Raw genomic sequence first — 26179 nt, forward strand, 5'->3', positions numbered from 1 at the left:
CGCCTCGCAATCAAATGGCCAAAAAAGCAGCCCGAGTGGATGTCCTTCTCAGCGTGACAGGGGAATCCTCCGAGCTCTGCACGTGTGTTGGCAACCCGAGTAATCGGCCTCTCTGGCGAGTAACAGTAATGGGTACTTTTTATAATGGTCTACCACCCTCCTTGCCGAGGTCGGCTACTGAATCGTGCGTGTGATGCCTCTTTCTGAGTTCCCGTCTCCCTTTCTTGCAGAGGGCCGTGCTTCCTTCAGCATCACCATGGAGGTGAACTACAAGATGGTGCCAACGTGGAAAATCATCGTATCCCTCTTACTTCACACTGGCGAGTTGGTGTCTGACTACAAGCAGATTTCCGTCAAGCCCTGTTTCCAGAACACGGTATGTACATTCTTTTGTGACTGGGTGTGGAGAGCCAGAAAACAAAGTGGGGGGACTCATTAACATACTGATTGATTGTGGTGTCATCAGAAATTAGCATATTGAGGTGCCTTCTGAAAAAAGTGGGGGGACTTCTGAAAAAAGTGGGGGGAATCGATGTACCCTCGACTTGAGCTCTGACCAAAACTATCCGGTCATTCCATGTGACCACCTGCAAATGCTTTTGACTTGTTCCAGTGACGGCATGTAAATTGTGGACATTTAACTTTGGACACAGTGTGTAAAGCAAGGAGAATTCAGCCGATTATATAAAAACTAGTGTGAAAGCCTGTGTACACGGCCCAAAGTGCGCGAGGAGAGACATTTTCAGAGTGTTAATATTAAATCTGTCCTTATATATTTCTAAAGCAACAGCTCCCCCTACATAAGGCGAAGCGGGCAGTCTCTACTGCGCATGACTGCATCGAACAAACATGCATCTGGCCTTTTATTATATTCTATATGATACTTGTTGTATCCAAAAGCTTCTGGAATGTTCTCCCTAGAAGTTCAGAATCTGTCTACTTCACTCTATGGGTAAACCAGTGGAGTCTCTAGAAATAAGTATTGGGGGGTCAAAGCAGAAATTTGGGGTGGGGGGCAATTGCCCCTCTTCGCCACCCCCTAGGCACGCCTACTGGGGCAACCATACACTGGACTAAAATAAATATTAACAAACAGATTTAAAATCAACATTAACAAGGAAATGTGAAATGGAGCAAGAATTGGCAAAGCCAACAGTTGTGTCTCTTGTGTGGGCATTACATTTGACAGCGACTAGCATCACACGGTCAAGTAGTTAACCCATTGCCAGCTGTTACCTTCTTAAACTGGCCAGGGTTTGTGGATTTTGGTGGGTGGAGATTCTGCAGTGAATTAAGGTGGGATGCTTCTGGGATTTGCTGGGATAAGATGGGGTGGGAGAGCTGTGGGAGCTTTTTTTTTTTTTTCCAAACTTCTTTTTATTGGTTTTCTACAAGCAGACAAGGCATTACGGCATTATATTACATGCGCCGAAAACAGCGCTCAGTTGCTTGTTATTACAAAAGACAATAAACATGAACAAAAACAACAAGACTGTAAAGTCTCAGTGGGGAAGACAGGGGGGGACGAAGGGGGGGAGATGATGGGTTGAATATCAGGAGTCAGAACCAGCGAACGCTGTTTGCACTGCAGGAGTGCATCAGGAGCGGGATGGACCTGCATGGTACCGAGTCTTCATTAGTTTGTATGTGCTCTAGCTAGCGAGAGAGTCGTGGGGGGGTGAGGAGGAGGGCGGAGGTAGTTCCGGGCCATTATGTCTTTACCGCTGCCTTCCCTTGTCTGTGGCTTGTGTCCTGTACTTCCGGCCTTCTCTTTAATCATATTTGTCCATCCATCGGAGGGAGGGAGGCTGTCGGGCCAGGCCTGGGTATTTCTGTGTGTAGTCCAGGAATGGGCCCCAGGTTTGGTAGAATTTGTCTCTGTTCCCAAACCGGAGGGCTGTTATTTTCTCGGCTGATATTATGTCCCAACACTTGATCCATCACATCTGTACTGCCGGACCCTCTTGAAAGGGGCCCCTAGGGGTCCCTCGCGATAAGGAAACAAGGCAATAACCATACACGAAAAGATGCGCCAGACACGAGGTTCAAATTCCCAATGCTAGGGTTTATTGCAAGCAAAATAGTCCCAATTGGCCAATTCTGGTCTCACACCCTGCGACGTGTATTTTCTAGACCTGGAGGGACGCAAGAGAGCAAATTACGTACATCAGTTACATATATACAAAATGCATATCATACAATCAGCAATGTCATGTTTAACACCCCCCTTTTATTGAGTTCCTTTGAACTTGGGATGATGATGGACATTTCCGACGAGCATGACAATTATGACACTTTCAATGTCTATTCTAGTAACAATATGCAATTTAGAAAGTGCGGAGGCATCTTCTAGTTGTTGAACAGAACACGGTGCTTCTGTTCTTGGAAGCAGGCTGCACACGGGGGAAGAGCCACATTCCATGCTTTGCTATCTATGAGGTGCTATTCGTGTCCTGGGAGCCGGCACGCTCTAAAGGGTTTTGCGAAGGGGGGCCGTAAGAAGAGCATAATTCAAGCCTTTAGCTGCTTTATTCTAACATATTCTACCACAGTACGAGACTGGCTGGCAGCTGTGAAATGATTAAATGCCCTGCAGTTCTCCCTCAAGGCTACAGAGAGGGAGCGTGGGCATTCCTTTCTGGGCTACTCATGAGGAGTTTCAAACGAACTCCTCAGTCCCGCGACCTTACCCTTTCATATTCAGACAACAATGTTAACAGTTGAGCAGAGTAAGCAGAATTTGCAAGAATTGCAAGCTGCAAAGCAGTTTAGACAGAAAGCAATGAGCAATGGTTAACAAGCAAAAATGGCGATTCTTGATACGTTTAAAATGGCCGCTTACTGGTCAAGCATAGCAGTCTGTATTTCTATAATTCGGTGCATAAAACGGTTGGCCTTCGGCCATCAAGTTACGTCTGTCATTCAAATGAAGGGTATTCATTTTTCCAGATTGACAAACCCTCCTTTTGGCCGTATGCCAAACGTCGTATTCATTTATTATATCCTCCTCCAATGAGGATAAGTCTGGGGTATCTATGTCTGAACCTTTCATGTTATCATAAGCATCATCTTCATTATAAATGTCTATAGCCATGAATTGTTTTACTGTTTCTGTTTCATCAGTGTCTCTGTTATTCCGGCCATGCGTTTATTTTCCTCTCGATACCATGTGCATACATCTCTTAGTACATCCATCAGTTATTTCAGTGGAAACTATTGGTAAGCATTGTATGCAACTGCAACATGTTATGAATATACCAAGTACCACCATTAGCATCGAAATTAACTTCATACCCAGGACCGCAACAGTCCCCAAAACCAGGATCCCATCCCCAAACCCCCTTCTTCCGTAGAGAGTGTGGATCTTAGGACATGTAATTTCCGGATTGCTTTAAATATCGTAGGGGAGTAATCATCTATATACACACAGCATGCAGTTTTCATGAGTTTGCAAACTCCCCCACGATCAACTAATATTATATCGAGAGCCATCCTGTTTTGTAGTGCCATTAGTCTTATTCCTTTCTCTTCTAACGTCATATTCAATAAAATATCCATCGTTGAATCTATTGTATTTTTTAATATTCTAGACAGTTTTCTTATATTATAGGAATTTTCTATTTGGGCCAAGAATGGTATAAATGATTTGGCTATATCTATTGCTATCATTCCATCCTCGCTACTCCTTTGAGTTCTACCTTTTGTTCGTCTGGCTACTTCTGCTGTTTCCAAGAGGAACACTCCTGGAAACAGTAGACCTAGGTAGCATGTACCTCCCCAGTTCCTAGGTAACCATGGATATGCTTTTTTTCCACATATAAAGTAAACGGGGTCCCCTACGTACACGGGTTCTGTTTCGTGCTTTAAAACCACTGTGTTCAGGCAGCTGCTAAACGTTCCTACTTTATAGGAACCTTTTTTCTGTAGACATAGGGGAGCAGTTTCGGGGCTGTGATCCACTGTATAGGCAGGGGGCACAGCATCTTTATTCCATTCATCCCTCATTCGAAGTCTCATCACTGATGTTTCTTCTGCTGGCGGGGTCGGTCTATTCTGTCTATGTAATCTATCTAGTCTTGTTGTCTTTCGTGTATTCTTCCTCATGGGATCTGGTGAAAACACGCAAGCTTTGTGGAATATGGAACAACCCACAGGTCTCATGATCACTTCCTCAAATTCATTCATATTGGTCTCGTCTAGCTGACCCGTATTACTCTTGTTCCATTTCCCAAAGAACATTGCACTCAACGATACTTCACATGAATAAACTAATGGTAACGGTTGTACATACCAGCCTATCCCTTTCCCACCGTGCTGTGGTAAATGGGCACAAACCCAGCAATCTTTTTTCTTTAAAACCCGAGGGGTTATTTTCATGATGAGCAACAATGTATTGTTGCCATATCCTTCTCTATGACTTTCTTCCATTGGGGACAAAGTATCAGTGAGTACATGAACCGGGCTGCTTTTTGCAAGAGTGTTTCTAATGGGTGCGCGGACTCCAGGAACCATAGTGTAATAGCTATTATTGTTGGTACTACCATACTTAGAGAACACAGGACCAATGTCCAAATCATTACCTTATTCATTTTACCATGCTTTTTCCCTAAATTTACAGTCTCTAAAACTATCATCTTTTCAGCAGGGGTGCAGGAGGAGGCTGAAATTGGTCTTGATTTGTTCTTCATCGTCCTTCTTCTTGCTGGCAAAGTTCGTCGCAAATGTCTCTCGTTCTTGATGCCAGAAAAGTTCAACGGAAATGTCACAGTTTAATTCTGCCAGTCCCTTCACAGCCTAGATCACTTATCCACTCCGGGCAAGATTAGTTGTTCTTTCTCCCACTGCTCAGACGATTTCTGAACAGTTCTTTATTGACAGAGTACTATGTGCATCCAGCTTGTCCCGCTCTGGCTTAGGACACATGTACTCTGTCTGCCTTAGTACTTATGTGCGTCCAGCTTGTCCTGCTCTGGCTCCTGACACATGTACTCTATTATAAGCGCACCGAGGAGCCGTGAGTCTTGAATTGTCTGACTTGCACAACTCTCACACTTCTCTCCTCTATGCCCCTGGTTCCTACTCCGTCCGTGAGTGGAACCAAAGGCAAAAGAAAAGCACCAAAGATCTGTGGATCACTTTGCCTCTCGAGGCCTTAGATCGTACCGGTTTACTCCTGGTATTGCGTGATCGGTGAACAGTGCCGATGCACTTCCAGTATCAGGCTCAGTGTCAGCCTGCAGCACAATGATGGGTAGCGATGAGCGCCGTGGCAATGATGTAGTTTCTTTCTTTGGCTCTGGTGCATTTGCAGAAGCGGGGGGGCGCCAAAGGGGTACACGCGTTGTTTCTGCTGGTGTTTGCAATGCAGAGTATGTGTCGCTCGGCAGTGATGCTGTTTCTGCTGGGCAACGTTGGGGCACTTTTCGCCATTTCCCCTCACTGGCAGCCTCCTCAGGCTCTGTTTCGAGTTTCACTTCTCGCTCAGGCTTTGTTTCAAGTTTCACTTCTCGCTCAGGCTGATGCCGTGGCAGTGGATTGGCAACTTTTTCTTTCGTTTCCGAGACCGTCTCCTTTCTCTGGTCGTCGGAAGTTGTCAACAGTCCTGGGAATCGTTTGGCATGTGTCGCATGGATCCATGCCTTGCGACCGTCCACTCGAATGGCCGTCTGTGTCGCCAAAAGTACTTGGTAGGGGCCGCGCCACCTGGGTGCTAATGCTGTCTTCCGCTCAAAGTTCTTAATCAGAACCCAGCTTGCAGGCTCCAGCGAGTGCCCCGGTCCGGTATATCACATTGGTAACGCCTCCTGCACCTGCTGATGAATCAAACGCAACTTCTGCATGAAAAGGCCACAGTATGTGCTTAACACAGGATGCTCGACCTCACATAATCTTTTGGGCCGCGGTGCACACCATACATTTGCCGGTCTCCCCATTTTAATTTCATAGGGGGAGAGCCCAGTTTTGGCCTGCACAGACGTGCGCATGCACAATAGCGCTGGGGGTAATGCGTCCACCCAACTCAACTTGCTCCCAGCACAGATTTTAGCTATCTTTGACTTTAAGATACCGTTATGTCTTTCAACAAGCCCGGCAGAACTGGGATGCCTGGAACTGTGGAATCGTTTCTCTATCTGTAGACCTGCAAAGATCTGTAGTACTACTGCGCCCACAAAGTGTGGGCCGTTGTCTGACCACAGGACACGGGGCAACCCGAATCGGGAGAAATACTCTTTCAACATTACTTTTGCCGTTGACATAGCAGTACAGTCTTTTAAAGGATATGCCTCCACCCACTTGCTAAATGCACAAATCACCACTAACACATATTTGTAGTTCTGGCACCTTTCCATTTCTATGAAATCAAAATGGATCACCTCAAATGGCATAGAGGGTGGGCCAAAACTACCTACTGGAGTCACGGTTCCCTTCCCTACATTGTGTTGCAGGCACGTAATAAGATTCTGCACTAGCCTTTCTGCATTCTTTTTTATGTGCTCATTTTTCCATACTGTGGATAAATGCTGTACCATCTTCTTCGCGCAAATGTGGGTAGGGCTATGCGCCATTGTAACCATTGCGGTCACGTAACAATTTGGCAACATCCAGTTCTTTGTTTCCTTGTCCACCCAACATCCTTCCAAATCTAACTCAGCAGAGCCCTCAGCCCACCCCTGAATCTCTTCGGTCGTGGCCTCATCCTGCATTTCTTTCACTGTGGCAACTCCATTCTCTATCATACAAGGTACTTCCTCAGTCTGTACTGTCATCATTTTATTTCCCAAATCTGTGGCTGTTTGTTTTGCAATCCTGTCTGCGAATGCGTTTCCCTCTCCCACTTTGCAAGTCACTTTTTTATGCGCCTCGCATTTCACTATAGCTAAGCGCTTTGGAAACGTGAGTGCAGACTACAATCGCACAATCAAAGGCCCATTCTGAATCCTGGCCCCATGTGATGTCAAGAAGCCCCTCTCAGCCCAGAGTCGGCCAAAGTTATGAACCACGCCAAAGGCGTACTGGCTGTCAGTATAAATATTCACGTTCAAATTCTTAGAGAGTTCACAGGCTCGGGTCAGTGCTATTATTTCTGCGGCTTGTGCCGAATTGTAAGGGATTCTTCTGCTTTCTACAACACTCTCTAGGGTAGTAATTGCATATGCGGCCGTTGATGTGCCATCAGGTAATTTAAAACAAGAGCCGTCACAAAACAACTCCCCATCTGGCTCTTTCTGTGGGATGTCGCTCAAGTCAATTCTTCCCTTTGTTTCTTCTTCAGTGACCATTAAACAATCATGGGGTGGTGATTCGTTCTCACCAATTTCTGCTATGGGCAGTGGCATTAATTCTGCAGGATTCAATGCGCTACACCTCATAATTTGGATGTGGGGTGCAAACAAGATGAGCTCATATCTTGTTAGTCTGGCAGAAGTGAGGTGTTGCGTCTGTGTTCTATTTAATAGAACGTCTATAGCATGTGGCACCATCAGAATCAAAGTGTGCCCAATACCATTCCTTCCGTTTGTTTCACTGACGCAGCAGCCGCTGCGATGGATCGCAAACATCGTGGTAGTGCGCGCGCTACAGGGTCCAGCGCGGAAGAATAATAGCCGCACGGCCTATTTCTTCCACCTTGTTCCTGTGTCAAAACCGCCAATGCACATCCTTCATTCTCACTCACAAATAGTCTAAAGATCTTTATATCGTTAGGAGTGCCTAAAACTGGCGCAGCACACAATGCAGCTTTAAATTGCTCAAACGCTTTCTGACATTCCTTATCCCACTGTAAAGGCATCACTGAATCCTTTTTAGTTAATTTTATCATCGGCTTCACAATCAACGCAAAATAACTGATCCACTGCCGACAATAAGAGGCCATGCCTATTACAGCTCTCACTCCTTTTTGAGTTTTTGGAATAGGCATACTAGAAATACTTTCTATGCGTTCTGGTGCTAATCTTCTCCCTTCTTTCGAAAGTAGGTAACCCAAATAAGACACCTCCTTTTGATTATACTGGAATTTCTTCAAACTTGCCTTGTGACCATGGGTCGCTAGGTGTGTCAATAGTAATATAGTACTTTCTTTGCAGATCTCTCTTGTGTCAGCAGCTAGTAACAAGTCATCTATGTACTGCAAGAGTACGCAACCTTCGGGTAATTCTAGCATGTCTAGCTGCTCTTTTAGCGCTCTGCTGTAAATACTCGGGCTTTCTGTGTATCCTTGTGGAATGCGTGTGAATGTGAATGATCGACCTCCTAGAGTGAAAGCGAACAGATATCTACTGCTTTTATCCACTGCAATGCTAAAGAACACGTTCTTCAAATCAACTACACTGAAGTATTCTGCAGTGGCCGGTATCATCCTCAGTATTGTTGTGACATCTGGGACCAAAGGGAATTGTGGGTCTACCACTTTGTTCAATGCGCGCAGATCAATTATGAAACGATATGGTACTTCATTGCCTCCTTTCTTGTAAACTGGAAGAATCGGGCTGTTACACGTGCTACCTGCAATTTCTTCAACCACCCCTAATCTCACCAGGTCAGTAACAATACTCTTTAATCCCTTCTCACCTTCAACAGAAATTATATACTGGGGAATTCGTGGTACTGTAACACCTTTTTTCAAAGTTATTTTTGTTGGCTCTATTTTCAAGCATCCTACATAGTTATCATGCATTGCCCATAGACAGGTTGGTATTCTACTTAGCTCTTCCGGTAACGCTTTTGACATAAATTCCGTCACCGGTGCATCATGAGGCCACATCGTGAGGAACACCCCATCTGCCGTACAATGTATAACTGCCCCCAATTTTCTCAACAAATTCAATCCTAGCAAGTTCTCCCCACAATTTTCTTTCAGAAGAAATGGACACTGTTCCGTAAATGGTCCTATTGTAATTGGGACAGCTTCGGAGATGGGGTTAATTACTGGTGTACCTGCGAACCCTACAGAAACATTCTTTTGCCCCGACAGTGGGATCTCCGGAAACAAGTGGTGGTCTATCGAACACTTCTGTGCCCCTGTATCTACAAGGAAACGGTGCTCCTTATTCCCGACTCTCATTTCTACATAGGGTCCTCTGCGATTCACGGGAATAGAAACTGGTTCCGACCCCTGCCGTGGGCTGTCCTATTGCGAAAATAACACATCGTCCAACGTGTAGTCACTGCTGTTGCTATAATACGTGTTTGGCTGTGTATCAAAAATATTCCCATTTCTCCCTCTGTGTCCCCCACTCTGATCATTTTTCTGTTGGCCCTGCCCGCCCTGATTTTGGTTCGGAACACTTTGGTTCAATGCCTGGTTCTGTTGAGCTTGGTTTTGACCATAGGATTGGCTTTGAATATCTCCATTGGTATATCCCTGCTGCTGCTGCATGCTGTTTCTGCTTGGGCCATTTGACCCCTGATGTCCTCTATGAGGCCTTCTCTGGCCAAACCCACCTCTATTCTGTAGGTGCGGGCATTGCGCTCACCAATGTCCTTCCTCTTTACAGTACGCACATTGATTTAATCCCAATGACACCCCGTGCATATTATTCAAATTTCCTCTGCCTTGTGCATTTCCTCTACCTTTATTGTATCCAATGACCTGCTGCAGTAACACTCCTACTATCGTTCGCATCGCTTCTTTTCTCATCTCCAATGGGTACCCATTACACATCTCACTTACTTCGTTTACTGACGTTCTTTTGTTCGACATCCATCGCATTGTTTCCTCCACCCATGCCTGCAATCTTTGTTTATCACCTATTTGTCCCGGTGCCGGCAAATGCTTTGTACCACCTGAAAGAACTCTCGGCCACGATTTTTGCATATACAACCTCGACGTCTCCTTCCTACCTTTCTTAATACACTCCTGACTATTTTCAGGTGTAGCAAACATTCCAGCATATCTATCTTCCATTTCATTTTTTAGTTCAATGAGTTTGTACACATGTTTTCTTACATCCTCATCTCTTTGCTCACTGCGTGCTAACTTATTCTAATCTAACAATCGTTGTGGCGGTAAATTCCCAAGTAACTTTTCCCATTCTCCCACCAAAAATTTCCCCATGCATTCCAACACTACCTGTCTCTCGTTGCTTCTTCGGTACCCATTCAATGAGGCCAATGCTGCCGTCCCATCATTTCCTTCTATGTACATTTCTGCCTCTTTCTTTCTTTGCTGATCGCACTTCGAGTTACCCGTATGAATTCTGTTCCTTCAGCCCCGCCTCTCGCCTCCCCGGTCTCAATTTTGACTTCGGGAGAGGCGGATGGTGCTGAATCTGTCCCTGGAGAGGGAGGTGCGGATGGGAAAAGTGACACAGGTGGCATCTGTGAAGGGCCTTGCTGGGTGCTGGGAAATTGAGCGTCTGCGGTCTGCGCCTATGGGAGGGCTCGAGCTGGGGGTGGGGCTTGGGTTAATGCTTGCGTGAGGGGAAGTGCTTGGGCTACGGGAGGGGGTATGAGAGCTACTGGTTGGGCCTGTGCAGTTACTACTGGCGTGTTTGGTTTTGATCCTGGTTTTGGGCCTCGACCCGTGTTAGTTAATAAATGTTCCAATAATTCATCTGCTATGTGTAGTCCCCGCTGCGGGTATATTTTTTCTATGTTCATTTGGTCACGTCTCCCTTCCCGTCTTAGACTTGCCGTCCACTCCTCCTCCTCCTCCTCCTCCTCCTCTTCTGCTACCTCAAGCTTTGATTTGTGCCTACGCGCATGCTTCTCTCTACTCCTAAGTCGGAGCATTGCTTCCCTCCTCCAATCTTTGACAGTCTCAAAAGCTGCGGGTCGCGCTTTTTTCCTAATCAGCACCCTTTCTAGGTTATCTATCCTCGCAATCTCAAAGCTACCATTAATTGGCCACTGATGGTCCTGTTGCTTTCTAGTTTGCCTATGCCAAATTTCACAAAATATTATCGCACCCACACCATATTTTGCATACATGTCATAAGCCGGCGTTCCCCCAGGCGGTGCACTTTGGCCATTTTCCAAGGACTGTCTATCGCAGCGGAAAAGCTCTGCTAAAGTGGACAGTACTCCAGGAATGATTTAACCTTCCCCTTTGGTTAACTAAACTTTACCTGGACGTTTGAATTTGCAAAATCAACACTCTACCAAAAATCAGGGTTTTGTTTGAATCGGAGAATGACTCGCCTGATAAAACAAGTCGCCTGTCCTGACGCAACCTTTCCCAACGTCGTGTCTGCGCTTCTCTGGCTTCTGCCTTGTTTCAGGACCCTCGCCTCCTTTGCCCTCTGGCCCGGTACATCGATCAGGGATCAGATGTGGCAGATCTGCGGAAGGAATCTCTCCTCACTTCTACAGGGTGCCCCGTACACCTCTTGATCCCTGCTCGATCGTCCCGTCCTCACCGTTCTTCTGCCTTTACTCCGTTACAACGTATACGATGGGGCAAGTGGGGGAGTGTGCCTGTTCGGGCGCGATCTTGAAAGGGGCCCCTAGGGGTCCCTCGCGATATGGAAACAAGGCAATAACCATACACGAAAAGATGCGCCAGACACGAGGTTCAAATTCCCAATGCTAGGGTTTATTGCAAGCAAAATAGTCCCAATTGGCCAATTCTGTTCTCACGCCCCGCAACGTGTATTTTCTAGACCTCGAGGGACGCAAGAGAGCGAATTACGTACATCAGTTACATATATACAAAATGCATATCATACAATCAGCAATGTCATGTTTAACACCCCCCTTTTATTGAGTTCCTTTGAACTCGGGATGATGATGGACATTTCTGACGAGCATGGCAATTATGATACTTTCAATGTCTATTCTAGTAACAATATGCAATTTAGAAAGTGCGGAGGCATCTTCTAGTTATTGAACAGAACACGGTGCTTCTGTTCTTGGAAGCAGGCTGCACACGGGGGAAGAGCCACATTCCATGCTTTGCTATCTATGAGGTGCTATTCGTGTCCTGGGAGCCGACACGCTCTAAAGGGTTTTGCAAAGGGGGGCCGTAGGAAGAGCATAATTCAAGCCTTTAGCTGCTTTATTCTAACATATTCTACCACAGTACGAGACTGGCTGGCAGCTGTGAAATGATTAAATGCCCTGCAGCTCTCCCTCAAAGCTACAGAGAGGGAGCGTGGGCATTCCTTTCTGGGCTACTCATGAGGAGTTTCAACGAACTCCTCAGTCCTGCGACCTTGCCCTTTCATATTCAGACAACAATGTTAACAGTTGAGCAGAGTAAGCAGAATTCGCAAGAATTGCAAGCTGCAAAGCAGTTTAGACAGAAAGCAATGAGCAATGGTTAACAAGCAAAAATGGCGATTCTTGCTACGTTTAAAATGGCCGCTTGCGGGTCAAGCATAGCAGTCTGTATTTCTATAATTCGGTGCATAAGACGGTTGGCCTTCGGCCATCAAGTTACGTCTGTCATTCAAATGAAGGGTATTCATTTTTCCAGATTGACACTCTGGGTTCTTCCAGAGCCTGGCTATTGAGATTTTAGCTGCCGTCAGTAGGTGGGCGCATAGTTCTGCTCTGTGGCCCAAGAGAGGGAATTGGCCCTCGCCGCTTGCTCCAAGTAGGACGATACCAGGATCCCATGGGATTGTGAGGCCCGTGATCGTGTTGACTTGGTCTATCACTGTTTTCCAGAATTCGGTAGCCTTGGGGCCTATCCTTAGTAGGTGGTACAGTGTACCTTTGTCCAGGCACCCTCTCCAACACAGCGGGGGAATCGCAGGGTTACATTTATTGAGCGTCTCTGGAGTTCGATACCACCTATAGCATACTTTGAATGCCCCCTCCTTGTTAGTTACGCATTTGGAACTTCTGTGCGCTCTGGTCCAGATGTGGCCCCATTCCTCCGGTTAACTGGGCCTTCTTATGTCCTTCTCCCATCTGAGCATGTATGGTTCTTTGCAGGTTGGGTCAGTTCTGTCGAGGATCTTGTAGAGGGTTGATATTCTACCCTTAGGGTGCATCGCTGTGAGGGTTCGCTCTAGGGCTGTCAGGTCTCTGCTTCCGAGGTTTTTCATGATAATGCTTGAGAGCAAGTGTCTAAGCTGTGAGTATCTGAACCTCTCTGCTTCCGGAACTTTGAATTTCGCCTTGCAGGCTTCAAAGTCCAGAGGCTTTCCATCTTCAAAGAAGTCTCGCACCTTCCCTAGTCCTCCTTCTTTCCATTTCTGAAAAGTATTGGGGTTAGTGCCCGGAGAGAATTTCGGGTTCATCCAGATTGGTGTGAGTGGGCCTATTATGCTTTGGATATTCCACCGTCGCGCCGCTTTCCTCCAGTTTGTCACTGTGTTTTCGGTCGCTGACAGGGGCTGCGTGCCAGCTCGGTCACTGGGTCTTTTCATATGTGGCAGTGAGACTATTGGGACTGGGCTCCAGGCCTCCTCCAGCTCAAACCAACAGGGTTTCGGGATAGCGGCGGACCAGGCGAAGGCCTGCGAGAGCTGCGCTGCCAGGATATATCTCTCAACTTCTGGTACTCCTAGGCCTCCCACCGCCTGTCCTCAGAGCATGATCTTCCTAGGAATTCGTGGCTGTTTTCCTTCCCATATATATTTCATGATGCTCCTCTGCAACCTCTGCACCGCTTGTTTCGGAATGGTGGTGGGCAAGGCTGAGCAGTGATATAGCAATCTGGGAATTAAGTTAATCTTTAGAGCCGTGATTCTCCCAAACCAGGAGATTTCCTGTTTTTGCCAGCGAATTAGGTCATTTTTGAGTCCTTTGAGGAGTGGCGGGAAGTTTGCTTTATATATTTTATTGTGTGTGACTGGTAGCTGGACCCCCAAATAGGGCAATTGCTTTTTCGCCCAAGGAATTAGGTAGTCCTTTTCCAGCACTATTTTCAGCGTCCGAGGGAGGTTGATACTCAATGCTGTGGATTTCGAGAGGTTGACCTGGAATCCTGATGCCTGCCCGAATTCCTTCAGTTCCGTCCACAGAGCTTTCATGGACTCCTTGGGTTGGGCCAGTGTTAATAGGACGTCATCGGCATATAGGGCTGCTTTATAGACTTGGCCTTCGATTTCCAGGCCCTGGATTGCTGTGTTGTGGCGCGTTCTATTCGCGAATGGCTCCATGGAGAGGGCGAAGATGAGGGGGAAAGGGGACATCCCTGCCTTGTTCCTCTTGTTATTCTAATTATGTCGGATCTGGTCCCATTCATTCTTCGTCTGGTGGATGGGTGTTGATAATTGGCTAGTGTCCATTTTACAAAGTTGGGCCCGAATCCATAGTGCCTTAGCGTTTCTTGGATATAGCGGCGTGGCAGGGATTGCTGAAGTGAGATTGATGTTTCTGCAGTGAGTTCAGAGAATGGTCTGGCATGTTAGGTCTTGCTGAGGTGGGCTTTACTTGCCCTAGGGTTTTTGTGGGGTGCTGTATGGTAGGTGGAATGTGGGTTGTGGTGTGTGCTAGTGTGTGGTGGGGGTAGGAAGTTTGCTACAGTGAGCTTAGGTGAGTCTTATACTGGGTGAGCCAGGTGTTGGTACGTTGTGTGGGTTTTTGTGGTGGGGTGAGGTTGGCTTAGGTGGTGCAGTGAGGGTTGATGAGGTAATTGAATGATCTTGGGTGGGCAGGTTGGTTGGCTGCTGGTTGAGAGTGGTGCAAAGTGATGGGTTGATGTTTTAGGTGTCCTGGTTCTACAAGTACGGCAGGATGAACGAGGAGCCTGGTAGGGGATGGGGGAATCAATCTTGGTTCACGCCACCTCACCCAGGCTGAACCCTCCACCCCTTCTCCCTAGTTGGTCCGCATGTAATCAGCACTGTACTGCCTGACCCTAACAAGGCCAGGCCCTAACAAGGTCAGGCCCATGCTAATAATAGGGAAATGCCTGATTCTAGAATGGCTGCTCGTGAGACACACCATAGCTGCCACATAACACTTGGGATTCACGTTTGTCTCTGTCTTGCCAACCCTCTGCATTTGTGCTTACCTGTTGGTGGCCAAAACCCACTGGGGGAAGGAACTGCTGGATTGCGAGCATTGAGCTGTGATGACGGGTATCACCACCTGTGCCTGTCTCTTGAGCTGTACACATTTCAGCTGAAACGTGCCATGCATGTAAACAACGGCAGACATTTTGGAAAGCGCCTGCACTGTTTTTTTTATTGTGTATTTATTGTACAATGCATTACCATCACTCACTCTCGGCATCATGTTGTCAGGAGCCATAATCAGGTGATGGTAACGTTTTTACATAGCTAAACAGTGACTGAAGGGGTTACGAACGTCCTCTGGCAGTGGCTGTCATGGAAGGCCCTAGGGGCGGTGCTGTGGCGCCAAAATAATCCCTTAACAGGAATGAGGGCGAGAAAAGTGGATTCTCTCTGGACATGGCAATCGGAGCTCAATGTTCAGTGGTGCTACTACTTAAGTAACGTAGGATAAACACATACTCTCCAGAATGGATTGAAATCCAGACTTGGTGAATTTTTTCTGATCAGTGAGATTGGACACATTCAGGGGCCAGTTTACAGACATTTTGCACAAGTGTGCATTTGTACGGTATTAGCACTAAGGCAAAGTTTGCAGTTGAACAAAAATCTAATCTTACAGTGCAATTTGCACCAGGGTGACCTTTGCCCTAGTGCTAAGATGGAATGGTATAAGCACCAGGGCAAACGTTGCCCTAGTGTTAATATGAAATGGCATAAGCACCAGGGCAATTGTTGCCCTAGTGCTAATATGGAATGGTATAAGCACCAGGGCAAACGTTGCCCTAGTGCTAATATGGAATGATATAAGCACCAGGGCAAACTTTGCTGCACTAGGGCAAACTTTGCCTTGGTGTTAATAAGGAATGGTATAAGCACCAGGGCAAACTTTGACCTACTGCTAATATGGAATGGTATAAGCACCAGGGCAAACGTTGCCCTAGTGCTAATATGGAATGGTATAAGCACCAGGGCAAACTTTGCCGCACTAGGGCAAACTTTGCCTTACTGTTAATATGGAATGGTATAAGCACCAGGGCAAACTTTGACCTACTGCTAATATGGAACCTGTAGCCTGTATAAGACAAGAACTCAGTCTACTTTCCCTCGAGGGATTGGTTAGATGCAATTCTATAATGCTCTACCGCAAATGCCAACTTGCGGACAACCACTCAGTATACCATCTGATCCTACAAGAAACAAACGCCCGAAACTGCCTGATGTTAAACAGCTTGTCAAACCGGATCAAAGAAATTCTCTGAGACGTTTCAGCGGATGATGAAACTCTCAGTAACAACCCAGTAAAAGTACTGAACAGAGTGAAGGAACTCGACTGGATCAAAACAGCCGAGAAAGCAGCCTCAAACAAGCTAACGAGACACCTGCCGGTGAACATCCGCAAACTGAACGAACTTCAACCGTTTATTAAACAGTTTGCTTCCAAGCAAGCAAGGTCCTTGACACTAAGAGCAAGATTGAACTTGTTACGCACAAACGAGATTTTATTCATACGGGGACAGGCGACAACAAACGCCTGCAGATTCTGTGGACACACGGAAACAGTGGAGACCATCCGCCACTTGATGCTCTCTTGTCCAGGAACCTTGAAGTTAAGATCACCATACCTGAGTTATATCTTCTCGGACTTTGTGCTGCAGGACGAAGCACTTTGCTGGGCAAGGTTAATAGCGGGGGACAAGACCCCATGGCTGTTGGCATCTTATAACATCCTACGCAGTCTACAAGAAAGCTTCCAAGACTTAACAGATCTAGTGGCGCCTTGTACCTCTCCACTTTCCTTATCACAATAAATAAGCTGCTCCGTGGTCAGCTCCACAGAGACTTAAGAAAGGAGATTAGACAAACAGAGACAAATAGAAAATTACTTCTTTTTCTTTTGTAAAAATCTTAACAGATTAAAACACAAATAAAAAAAAAATAATAATAATATGGAATGGTATTAGCACCAGGGCAAACTTTGCCTTAGTGTTAATATGGAATGGTATTAGCACCAGGGCAAACTTTGCCTTAGTGTTAATATGGAATGGTATAAGCACCAGGGCAAACTTTGACCTACTGCTAATATGGAATGGTATAAGCACCAGGGCAAACGTTGCCCTAGTGCTAATATGGAATGGTATAAGCACTAGGGCAAACTTTGCCGCACTAGGGCAAACTTTGCCTTAGTGTTAATATGGAATGGTATAAGTACCAGGGCAAACTTTGACCTACTGCTAATATGGAATGGTATAAGCACCAGGGCAAACGTTGTTTGCCCTAGTGCTAATATAGAATGGTATAAACACCAGGGCAAACGTTGCCCTACTGCTAATATGGAATGGTATAAGCACCAGGGCAAACTTTGCCGCACTAGGGCAAACTTTGCCTTACTGTTAATATGGAATGGTATAAGCACCAGGGCAAACTTTGACCTACTGCTAATATGGAATGGTATTAGCACCAGGGCAAACTTTGCCCTAGTGTTAATATGGAATGGTATAAGCACCAGGGCAAACTTTGACCTGGTGCAAAAGCACGTGGGCAACGTTTGATATAGTGGTGATACAATGCAAAATTGCACTTGCCACAGTGCAAAGATTTCCTAGATTTTCTTGTATGACCCAACGTTTTTTACTAGTGTTAACGCCGTTTAAAATTGCACGTACACCAGTGCAAAGTTTCTGTAATTAGGGCCCTGGTGTGCAACCGCCCTATGCCATTGGTAATCAGAAATTCCAGGTAAACGTCACAAACCATAACTGCAGCCCCGTATGAATACACACAAAGTATCACTGCGGTGGGCGAACCTTCATGGGGCTTCTGTATAGTAGGTCACTTCTAGGCACACGGAAGTGACCTAAAACCAACTATGTTTTGGCATCATCGTGCACATTGTAGTGTGAATTATAGTTTGTTCCTATTGTGTATGAGCTGCAAAGTACTAAGTGAAAACATGCAAATTCTAGTGAAAATGTGCACATGGAAAGATATTGGTTCCGTAAAAGCAGTAGCGACTCTTCGCAGTGCAGCATGAATTCACAGAATACAATGGAAAGAGAGAACAGACTTCTGCTGTGAGCAGTAGCAACTCTTCGCAGTGCAGCATGAATTCACAGAATACAATGGAAAGAGAGAACAGACTTCTGCTGTGAGCAGTAGCAACTCTTCGCAGTGCAGCATGAATTCACAGAATACAATGGGAAGAGAGAACAGACTCCTGCTGTGAGTAGAGATTAACTATTTCCTACAAGGCATTAGCTTTTGAAGTCCCACAGACTAGATCAGATGTTGCAGAGTGAAATGAGTAGTACAAGAAAGCCATAGCACAGATAATTCCCAAAACAAAGAAAATAACATTTTAAACTTCATTGGCTCAAGGAATAGCATGCATGGAATTTGGGCCTGGAATTGCTGTCTTATCTAAAAGACCATAAAACTCGTAGAAGCAAGTAGAGAACATACAGCGGTTTTGAAAAAGTACACATTCTGAGAGTTGAGTATAACAAAAAAAGAAAAAACAATCTTTTTCATATGTAACAGTTAAATTAGGCCCAGCCAGTCTTAAAGGTGGGCCCCACACGTTTCCTAAAATTACTGCTGTTATTTCAAAAGGCGTATTGAAGTGAACGGTTTGGAAACACATAATTGGAAACAGGGTCAGTATTGCAGTTTCCTCACATAGGGTCTTAAAAAGTGTTTTGCAGCCTTCATGTAGTACAAGGACATTGTAGTGATTCCAATGGAGCTGCTAAGGTTTCCTGGCTGGTATACAACATGGCACTAAAAGAATATGCTATCAGGGTTTAACTAGTGCAGGTTCCAATATTAACTCATTATGCCTCAAGCTTCACAATGTTTCCTGGCTTGCATATAGTGTGGCAAATGCAAAATATGTTATCCATTGTTTAAATGTGCAATGTCTGCAGTTATCTCAGCGTGCCCCATTCTTGGTAAAGGATGCCAGCCATTTGAGCTTAGGTGCCCACGGGTTCCATTGATGGTGGTCTTTGCCCCTTTCACATTAGGAGTCCTGAACAGTAGTGTCTGACAGCTGTTGGTGATGAATGGTACTGGAAGGGTGTCTTCTGACTTTGTTGATGAGATTGCATTGCTGGACCTGCGCTCAAAGCTGGCCATAGTCTCATAATACCAATATCCCTGTTCAGACAGCTGCGTTTTAGGTTAAGCATCTTCAGCTACTTGAGCTCCCACGTGCTTTAGTGTGTGGTATTTGAGAGGGCACCTTTTTAAACCATCAGCAATGGATCCTGGAATGAATGAGGTGTATTTATGTAGGTTCATCCTTTCATGCAGCTCTTTTCAGGTCACACCTGTTACTCATCGGACGGAGAGTGTGCAAAACAGGAGACCAGGACTGCGTAGGACTGGGTCATTGACTGAAGAGCTCGGTTCGGAGCCTCCAACCGAGCCTCCTCTCTCTGAGGGAATACGTTATTTTCAGCGATATTTGCTGGATAGAACCGGACAAAGAGACCGATCACTTAAAAGAGCGGGGAGAACGCACCGCCACAAACCCAGCTGTAAGGAAAGGACAAGAGGTAAGTAACTGGAAGTAACACAAACCACCCCCAAATTCCTCCCCTCTAGAATAATACCCGAGCAACGCTCTCCGCTTATTGTAGCAAGACAGATACTGGAAACAACCTACTAAATGCAGAAGGATGTTACGAGCTATTCTGACTATGAGTTTCTAACAACTAAGGTTATAAATGATCAGTAGGTCTCACCACAGGTTTTAGAGCAGAATCCGTAATATCCAGGGATGAACAATAACAGAGGTGTAAAACAACAAACAGGTAGATTAGTGAGGAAGCTATGCCCGGGTGGAACATGGAGCGCACTAGGTACGGGTAGGTGCACTACCAGCAAAGGGTCCCTGCGTGCACTTCTAGTGAAGGAAGATATGCAGTTCAATCAGAAAGGGAGAAGTCTGTTTGCAGAAAGTGGTTGTTTTGGCAGGAACAGTTTATAAGTAACCCACAGTGTCAATGATATCAGTGAGAGACTTACCAGTATGTTGGTAATGAGTAGAGAGTGGTGTCAAATAATTCCTGATGCGGGCGGGTGGCAGGTTGACTGAAGGAACAAAAGACTGTAGGCAGTACAAGAGGGCCAGTACACTGGCAGTCAGCAGGATGTGCAGAGAAACAGGAGGCAGAGAAGTCCATAAGCAAAATGCGGGGTCCGGTACACGAGCAAGCAACAGCAGTCAGAATCAGGAGGCAAGACAATCCGTAAGCAAAGTGCGGGGTCCAGTGCACAAACGAGCAGCAGCAGTTATAATCAAGAAGTCCGGTAAACGTAGGAAAGGTCTGGTGCACAGTGCAACAATCAGGACTGGATTAGAATAGAAGACGAAACTTACAAGTATCGGCTGTAACTGCAATCAAAAGCAGCGTTCTGCCAACTTGCGCAGATCAAATCAAGAAGGAGGTGGAACCGTACGAAAATGAGTCTGCCTTGTCATTGCTTCCTAACTACCATCGGGAGGCAGGGATCATGGGTAACGTAATCCAGAGTCAGCGCGTTATATGCTGCTGCAGCTATTCTCCACGGCAGCTGCCAGTGAGAATAGAATGGGGCTGCAAAGTGGCCCACAACGCTGCCGAGAGCTATGACCCTCTTGCAAGATATGGTTGAGGTGTTCCAACCACCCCGATGTGAAGGGAAGGCAAGAGGGGCATGAGACAATCGCTGAGGCGGGTGAGGAAGTGTAACAACACCCACATAATTCCCATGTGTGCATTGTTTGCATTGGATGAGGTGTACAACATTGCAATATCTGCAATTCTTTATCCCTTATATCTGTATCATTTGCTTCTGCATGTTTGCTATGGCAGATCGGTGCAGATGTGTTAGCATGTTTTGCATCTCATTATGTTGCAAAGGTGCTTTCCAGGTCGTCTTTGTTCTTTATCTAGTGAAATGTACTCCTGGTTGGAGACTGTGCTAGGTTTCTCGTTTACTTCTATGCAGTTAGGGGAAATTCTTTGAAGATGCCTCTCAGCTCATCATCTCTACTTAAAATAAGTTGTAGGTCCTTCGCAGTCCTATTTAGTTGTGTTAGTGCTGGATGGTAGGGGGGGAACCAAAGGTATTCGTTCTGTATCTCTGCTGTATCTGTATTGTAGCAGGTTGTCTCTGGGTATTGTAAGGGTGTGGAAGGAGGAGATTGACGCACAGGTAGCATGCTTTTCGGTAAAGACTTTCATTGATAAAAGAAAGTAAAGAAAAAACACTCTAAGAGGGGATTCCTTGCCTCAACTAAAACTCTAAGGAATATGTCAGAATGTCCAGAAATAAAGAGTCCACCATCCAGTGTCAAAATCCTACTTCTAGCCCTTACACTTGAAAACAAACTAAGGTGGTTTACTGCCGTCTTCTTCCAGAAGAATGACTCCCTTCTTCTGGACAAGTACAGCTATGTAATTGGCAGTTCAACAAAGTAGTGGGAATGTCTCGGGAGGATAGCTCAGGAGTAATGTCCTCATCTTGGAAACAAGACGGCACAGAGCAACTCAGGAAAACTGTCTTTCCTAGAGAGTCCGTGACCCTCCTGTTAACATTTCTTGCCCTTTGGTCTTCGACCCCTTCACATTGGTTTCTTGGGTCCCAGACCCTTGTCTCTGTGTTTCTCTTCTTCGGGTCCCAGACCCCTTTATAATGGCTTCTCGGGTCCCAGGCCCCTTTGTCTGTGCTTCTCTTTCTCGGGTCCCATACCCCTTTATATTGGCTTTCCAGGTCCCAGAACCTTTTACAGTGGTTTCTTGGGCCCCTAAACCCTTTATCTGTGTTTCTCTTTCTCGAGTCCCAGACCCCTTTATATTGGCTTCTTGACAAACACAGAGCTCCTGCGCGTCCCCGGCAACCTGCGCACCATATTTTCTGGTCCACGATAGTTCCGGGTCTCATTGGGCGCCTGCTGTCTGCCATGGAGCTTTCCTGGCTCGCGTGGTCCTCGTTTGGGCTGCGACGGCTCAGCAAATGTAATCTTCCCGCGGACATTGCAGCATTTGCTTCCCGCGTTGCCTACGCTTTAAGGACGCCAGGAGCTTCTGCTTCGAGCTTCACCAAGTGGTCTGTCCTCTGTGGACCAGCTCTCGACCTTCTTGCTCCCACCTCGGCGTCCCCGTCTGCCTTCGTCCTCCTGCCTGGACCACGCTGCCTCTCGCAGTTCCTCCAGGGATGGTCTAACGACTTCATTAGTCCTTCTTCCCTTTTTAAGTTCCATGGAACACAAAAGCTAGACTGCTCAAAGAGATGATCTTTTGAGTTCTTTCTGGTCCAGAACTCCTTCCTAGTCTCAGTACATTAAGGGGATCTTTCATTGAAGTCACTCTTGCTGTTCTGCATCTCACTTATTTGAGGAAATAGTTCAGTGGAGTCGGCTCTAATCTTCCCCATCCCAGTACAAGTGGTACTACTTCTATAACATAGATACATGGGAAAACGTGCGTAGTCAGCAGAAGGAAAAGAAGTTGAGGGGAGGAAGTTGGGTGAGGATGTCTTAAAGTGCATTATCCCTTTATGTCTTCCCTGTATCCCAGAGGGGAAATCCCTCCCCATGAGATCCACCTGCTGAGTACCACCCCCAAGGGGACTATCAGGTAGCAGCCTCACCTCCTTGGCCCCATGGAAAGGGTATCCCCCTCAGGGAGAAGGGACGACACCATCCGATTTGTCACAGTATTTTTGATGTACGATCAAATTCCCTGTCAAGTTGACTAGTTGAGTGACAGTTTTGGAAAACGGATGATCAGAATGTGGGAAGTTGGTCATCCCTTGTTTTCCTGTTGCAGCATATGCTTTAGTATCGTATGGCCTGGTGCTGGATAACCAACTATTTTGTGTGACTTGGGTGGAAACTAGCCCTGTCGGTGGATTTCTTGTATACAGTGGTTTCTTGGTGGCTGTTCCTTCGAACTGAGGTGGTTGTACCCAGGCAATGTAGGCTCTTCTTGGAGTATTCCATGGTGAACTTGATGCATCAGTGGAAGCCATTTATTGATTAATGGAATTGTTTAAGAGAGTCTTCACCTTCTGCCCAACTAAATACATTAGATGTCATCATTGTACAGCAGGAATGTTAGTGGTTTTAGGGATTGTTGTTGTAAGAACCCTGTTTGAGGTCTGCTATGAGGTGCTCTTTTTGTGCCACTGGACTTTCCGGTATTTTGTAGGAAGTGTCTCCCATTGAAGCAGAAATTGTTGTGTGTGTGAGTATGAATCTCATGAGATCTGCGATAGCTCTGGTCGGGATGTCTGTCTTGGGGTTCGCTTTTTACAGGAATCATTTGCAAGTGGCACCTCCATCTTCATGTGAAATGTTGGAGTAAAGAGCAGTGACATCCAGTGTAGCAAGGAGTGCATCCGTTGGTACATGGTCAATCTTTCTGAGGAAGTGTGGTGTGTACTGTACAAAGCTTTCTGTGCCCATCACGGAAATTTTAGGATGGATTCAATATGTCCAGATATGCCTTTGGTTAATGTATTTGTGATTGGGTGTCTCGGATTTCATGACTTGTGGATCTTTGGGAGCAAATAAAGGGTCCCAGGACTTGGATCGTTCAGTATCAGATGTTGGAGGTGTTCCTCGTTGTTGCTTAGCTTGGATTTAATGATTTGTTCTAGATCTTTTTGTGCACGTCAACGCTAAGTTCCTGCTAGTAATTTGTGTCAAGAACTTGTCTGATGCTTCCATTTTGTATTTCTGTGTATCCATGACCACAACCTCACCATCTTTGTCGGGTGGCTTTATTGTAATTTCCTTGTGTGCTTGTAGTGTTCTTATTGTCCTTTTCTATTGGGGAGTGAGGTTCTGTTAATCACCTGTTTGTTGAGTTTATCGGATCATATGTGTTTTTTGACAGTCAGTGTAGGTTTCAATCTATGCCCACATAGTGGTGTCTGGTTTGAACCCAAGTCAGACATTTGCAAGGCTGACAGGACAACTACATACCTGGTTTCACCCTTATTAGGGATCATCAGTGCAGTACCTTTTTAAACCCACCATAACTTTCTTGGTGTTGTGAAAACATGGCCAAATGCTCCAACTACATGGCTGTCTACATGGAGTATACTGCACTGATGATCCCTAATAAGGTTGAAACCAGATATGTAGTTGTCCTGTCAGCTTTGCAAACGTCTGTCTTGGGTTGATTAAGCTATGTATAAAGTAGCACTGCCCTCTTAGACAAAGAAAATTTCCTGGAGAAAAAAGGTTTGCATTTGAGCTAATTTGCATACCCACAATGCCTTGCTGTTGTGGCTCAGAACTGGAGGTGAACATCCAGCGTTGGCTACTAAGTGGTGTTGTGGAATGTGCGACTTGACTCAAATGGACTTTTCTACTTTCACATTTCAGGTGAAAGATTTTCTTTCAAACCTTTTTAAATCCACCATACCTTTCTTGGTGTTGTGGTTATATATATATATATATTCACAAGGAAAAAAGTTTTGTTGATGTGCCAGTTAAGGTGAGTAAACTTAACACATCAACACTCTTGAAATTCAGCGCATTTGGGACACTCAGGACTGACTTAACTCTGCGCGTTCCCATTGATCTCCCCCATAATGCCATTTTCTACGGCATTGTAAATTCCCTCTCCTATATAAGTGCTCTTGGGTTTTACAACGGGAACGGGCCAAGTTGAGCCGGTCCTGAGTTTCCCAATGCGCTCAAATTCAAGGGTTTTGTTTCGTTAACTTTATTCACCTTAACTGCACTTCAACTACGTTTTTCTCTTGAATTTCAAGTGTTTTTTTACACCATGGATTTTTTTCATGCCCACTGTATATTTTGTAGGCACCACTGGCCATGGTCTTTGCCCATGGCCAGTTGACACAGCCTTTGGCCGTGGCCAATGTATATTTTTTGCCATCACTGGCCATGGCCTTCGACTGTGTCTACTGTATATTTTTGGTGCCAGTGGCCATGCGTCAGCCATGCCCACTGTATTCTTTTCAGCACAACTGCCCATGGACTTCGCCCATGCCCACTATATATTTTTCAGCGCCACTGGCCATGGCCTTCGGGCATGGCCTTCCGCAATTCCCATTGTATATTTTAAAATGCTAACTGGCCACTAACCATGGCCTTAGACCGCGCCCACAGTTTTTTTAAAATCACTTCCTGCTTACTAGCCAGTGGCCACCGCCTTCGGCCATGCCTACTCTCTATTATTTTTAACACTAACAGTCCAATGGCCATGTCCTTTGGCTGTGCCCACTTTATATTTGACAACACTACCAGGCTTCATCCATTTAAAAAAAAAAAAAATTACTTTTTTTCTATAGCCGCGGTTACATTGTAATGTACTACATATACCCTCAGTTATTCCCTTATTTGTATCCATTATTGTTATGAAGATGCAACAGAGGCAGGTAAGCTTGTAATATAGATTTATTAAGTACATGAGTTAGAAAAGAAGACCCTACATCTTATGAGCTCCCTTCCCTTCAGCCTCCCTTCAGCTCTCTCCGCCAACCGTCCCTCCTCGAATCATAACAAGAAGACAGCACTAACATTCTATGACATCATAATGCATAGCTTTTCCACCCTAGAGGTTTCTTGCTTTGCCTTTCACATGTAAAGAACTCCTGCCTTAAGAGGAAACAACATAACACATCTTCCCCTTTTTCCTTTTTTTTTTATTTTTTTTTTATATATGTATCATTAGATTAGTTCACTTTTTATAAAACCGGTTTTAGACAAACTGCCATGAATGCTTCACTCCAGGGTTCTCTCCTGGGTGCTGCCCCCACATGACTCTCAAGTATGGTCTCTCTTCACCGAAGCAACTCTATTTTTATTCCACACTTGCCCACCAGTAACTCGCACTGCCCCTTTCATGACTGCCACCACTCTGACGGGATCAGAATAAAGAGGTTCCCCCTTCCTCCTTATCACTCCCCTCTTTATCCTAACCCAGTCACCACATTCCACACGCAACTCCTTCCTTCCTCTCTTCAAATTCTCACGTCTGACCCACTCCGACTTCTTCCTCACTAATGATCTCCTCACTTCGTCCACAACAAGATCGGTCTCCCTACATCTTCCTAACCATGGCGGACAAGCTATAGAGTATGGCTTCCTTCCTCTCATGAGCTCGAACGGGCATAGGCCCGTCGTAGAATGTGGTGCCATCCTCAAAGCCCACATCCTATTCTGTATCAATGCTACTTTATCTAAGCCACATTCTTCTCCCATACGCACACTCTCCATCACACACCTATTCATCCTCTCAACC

At 45.7% G+C, this 26179-nt stretch overlaps 1 protein-coding gene across 2 annotated transcripts in view; it reads left to right on the forward strand.

Annotated features, from left to right (window-relative positions):
- The first annotated feature begins 228 nt into the window (after positions 1–228).
- The window catches only part of LOC138580191 (alpha-2-macroglobulin-like), a 574708-nt gene continuing 548757 nt past the window's right edge, over positions 229–26179 (forward strand). Inside the window, exon 1 of one of the 2 annotated variants that reach the window (XM_069650528.1) lies at positions 229–376. In XM_069650528.1, coding sequence (XP_069506629.1) covers positions 257–376 — 120 coding nt within the window. In that variant the 5' untranslated portion in view covers positions 229–256. The remainder of the gene's footprint in view (positions 377–26179) is intronic. The other variant, XM_069650529.1, reaches the window with a different exon arrangement.

This window comes from Ambystoma mexicanum, chromosome 3p (genome assembly GCF_040938575.1).
Source record: "Ambystoma mexicanum isolate Mex_15411 chromosome 3p, UKY_AmexF1_1, whole genome shotgun sequence".
NCBI classification, from domain to species: domain Eukaryota; kingdom Metazoa; phylum Chordata; class Amphibia; order Caudata; family Ambystomatidae; genus Ambystoma; species Ambystoma mexicanum.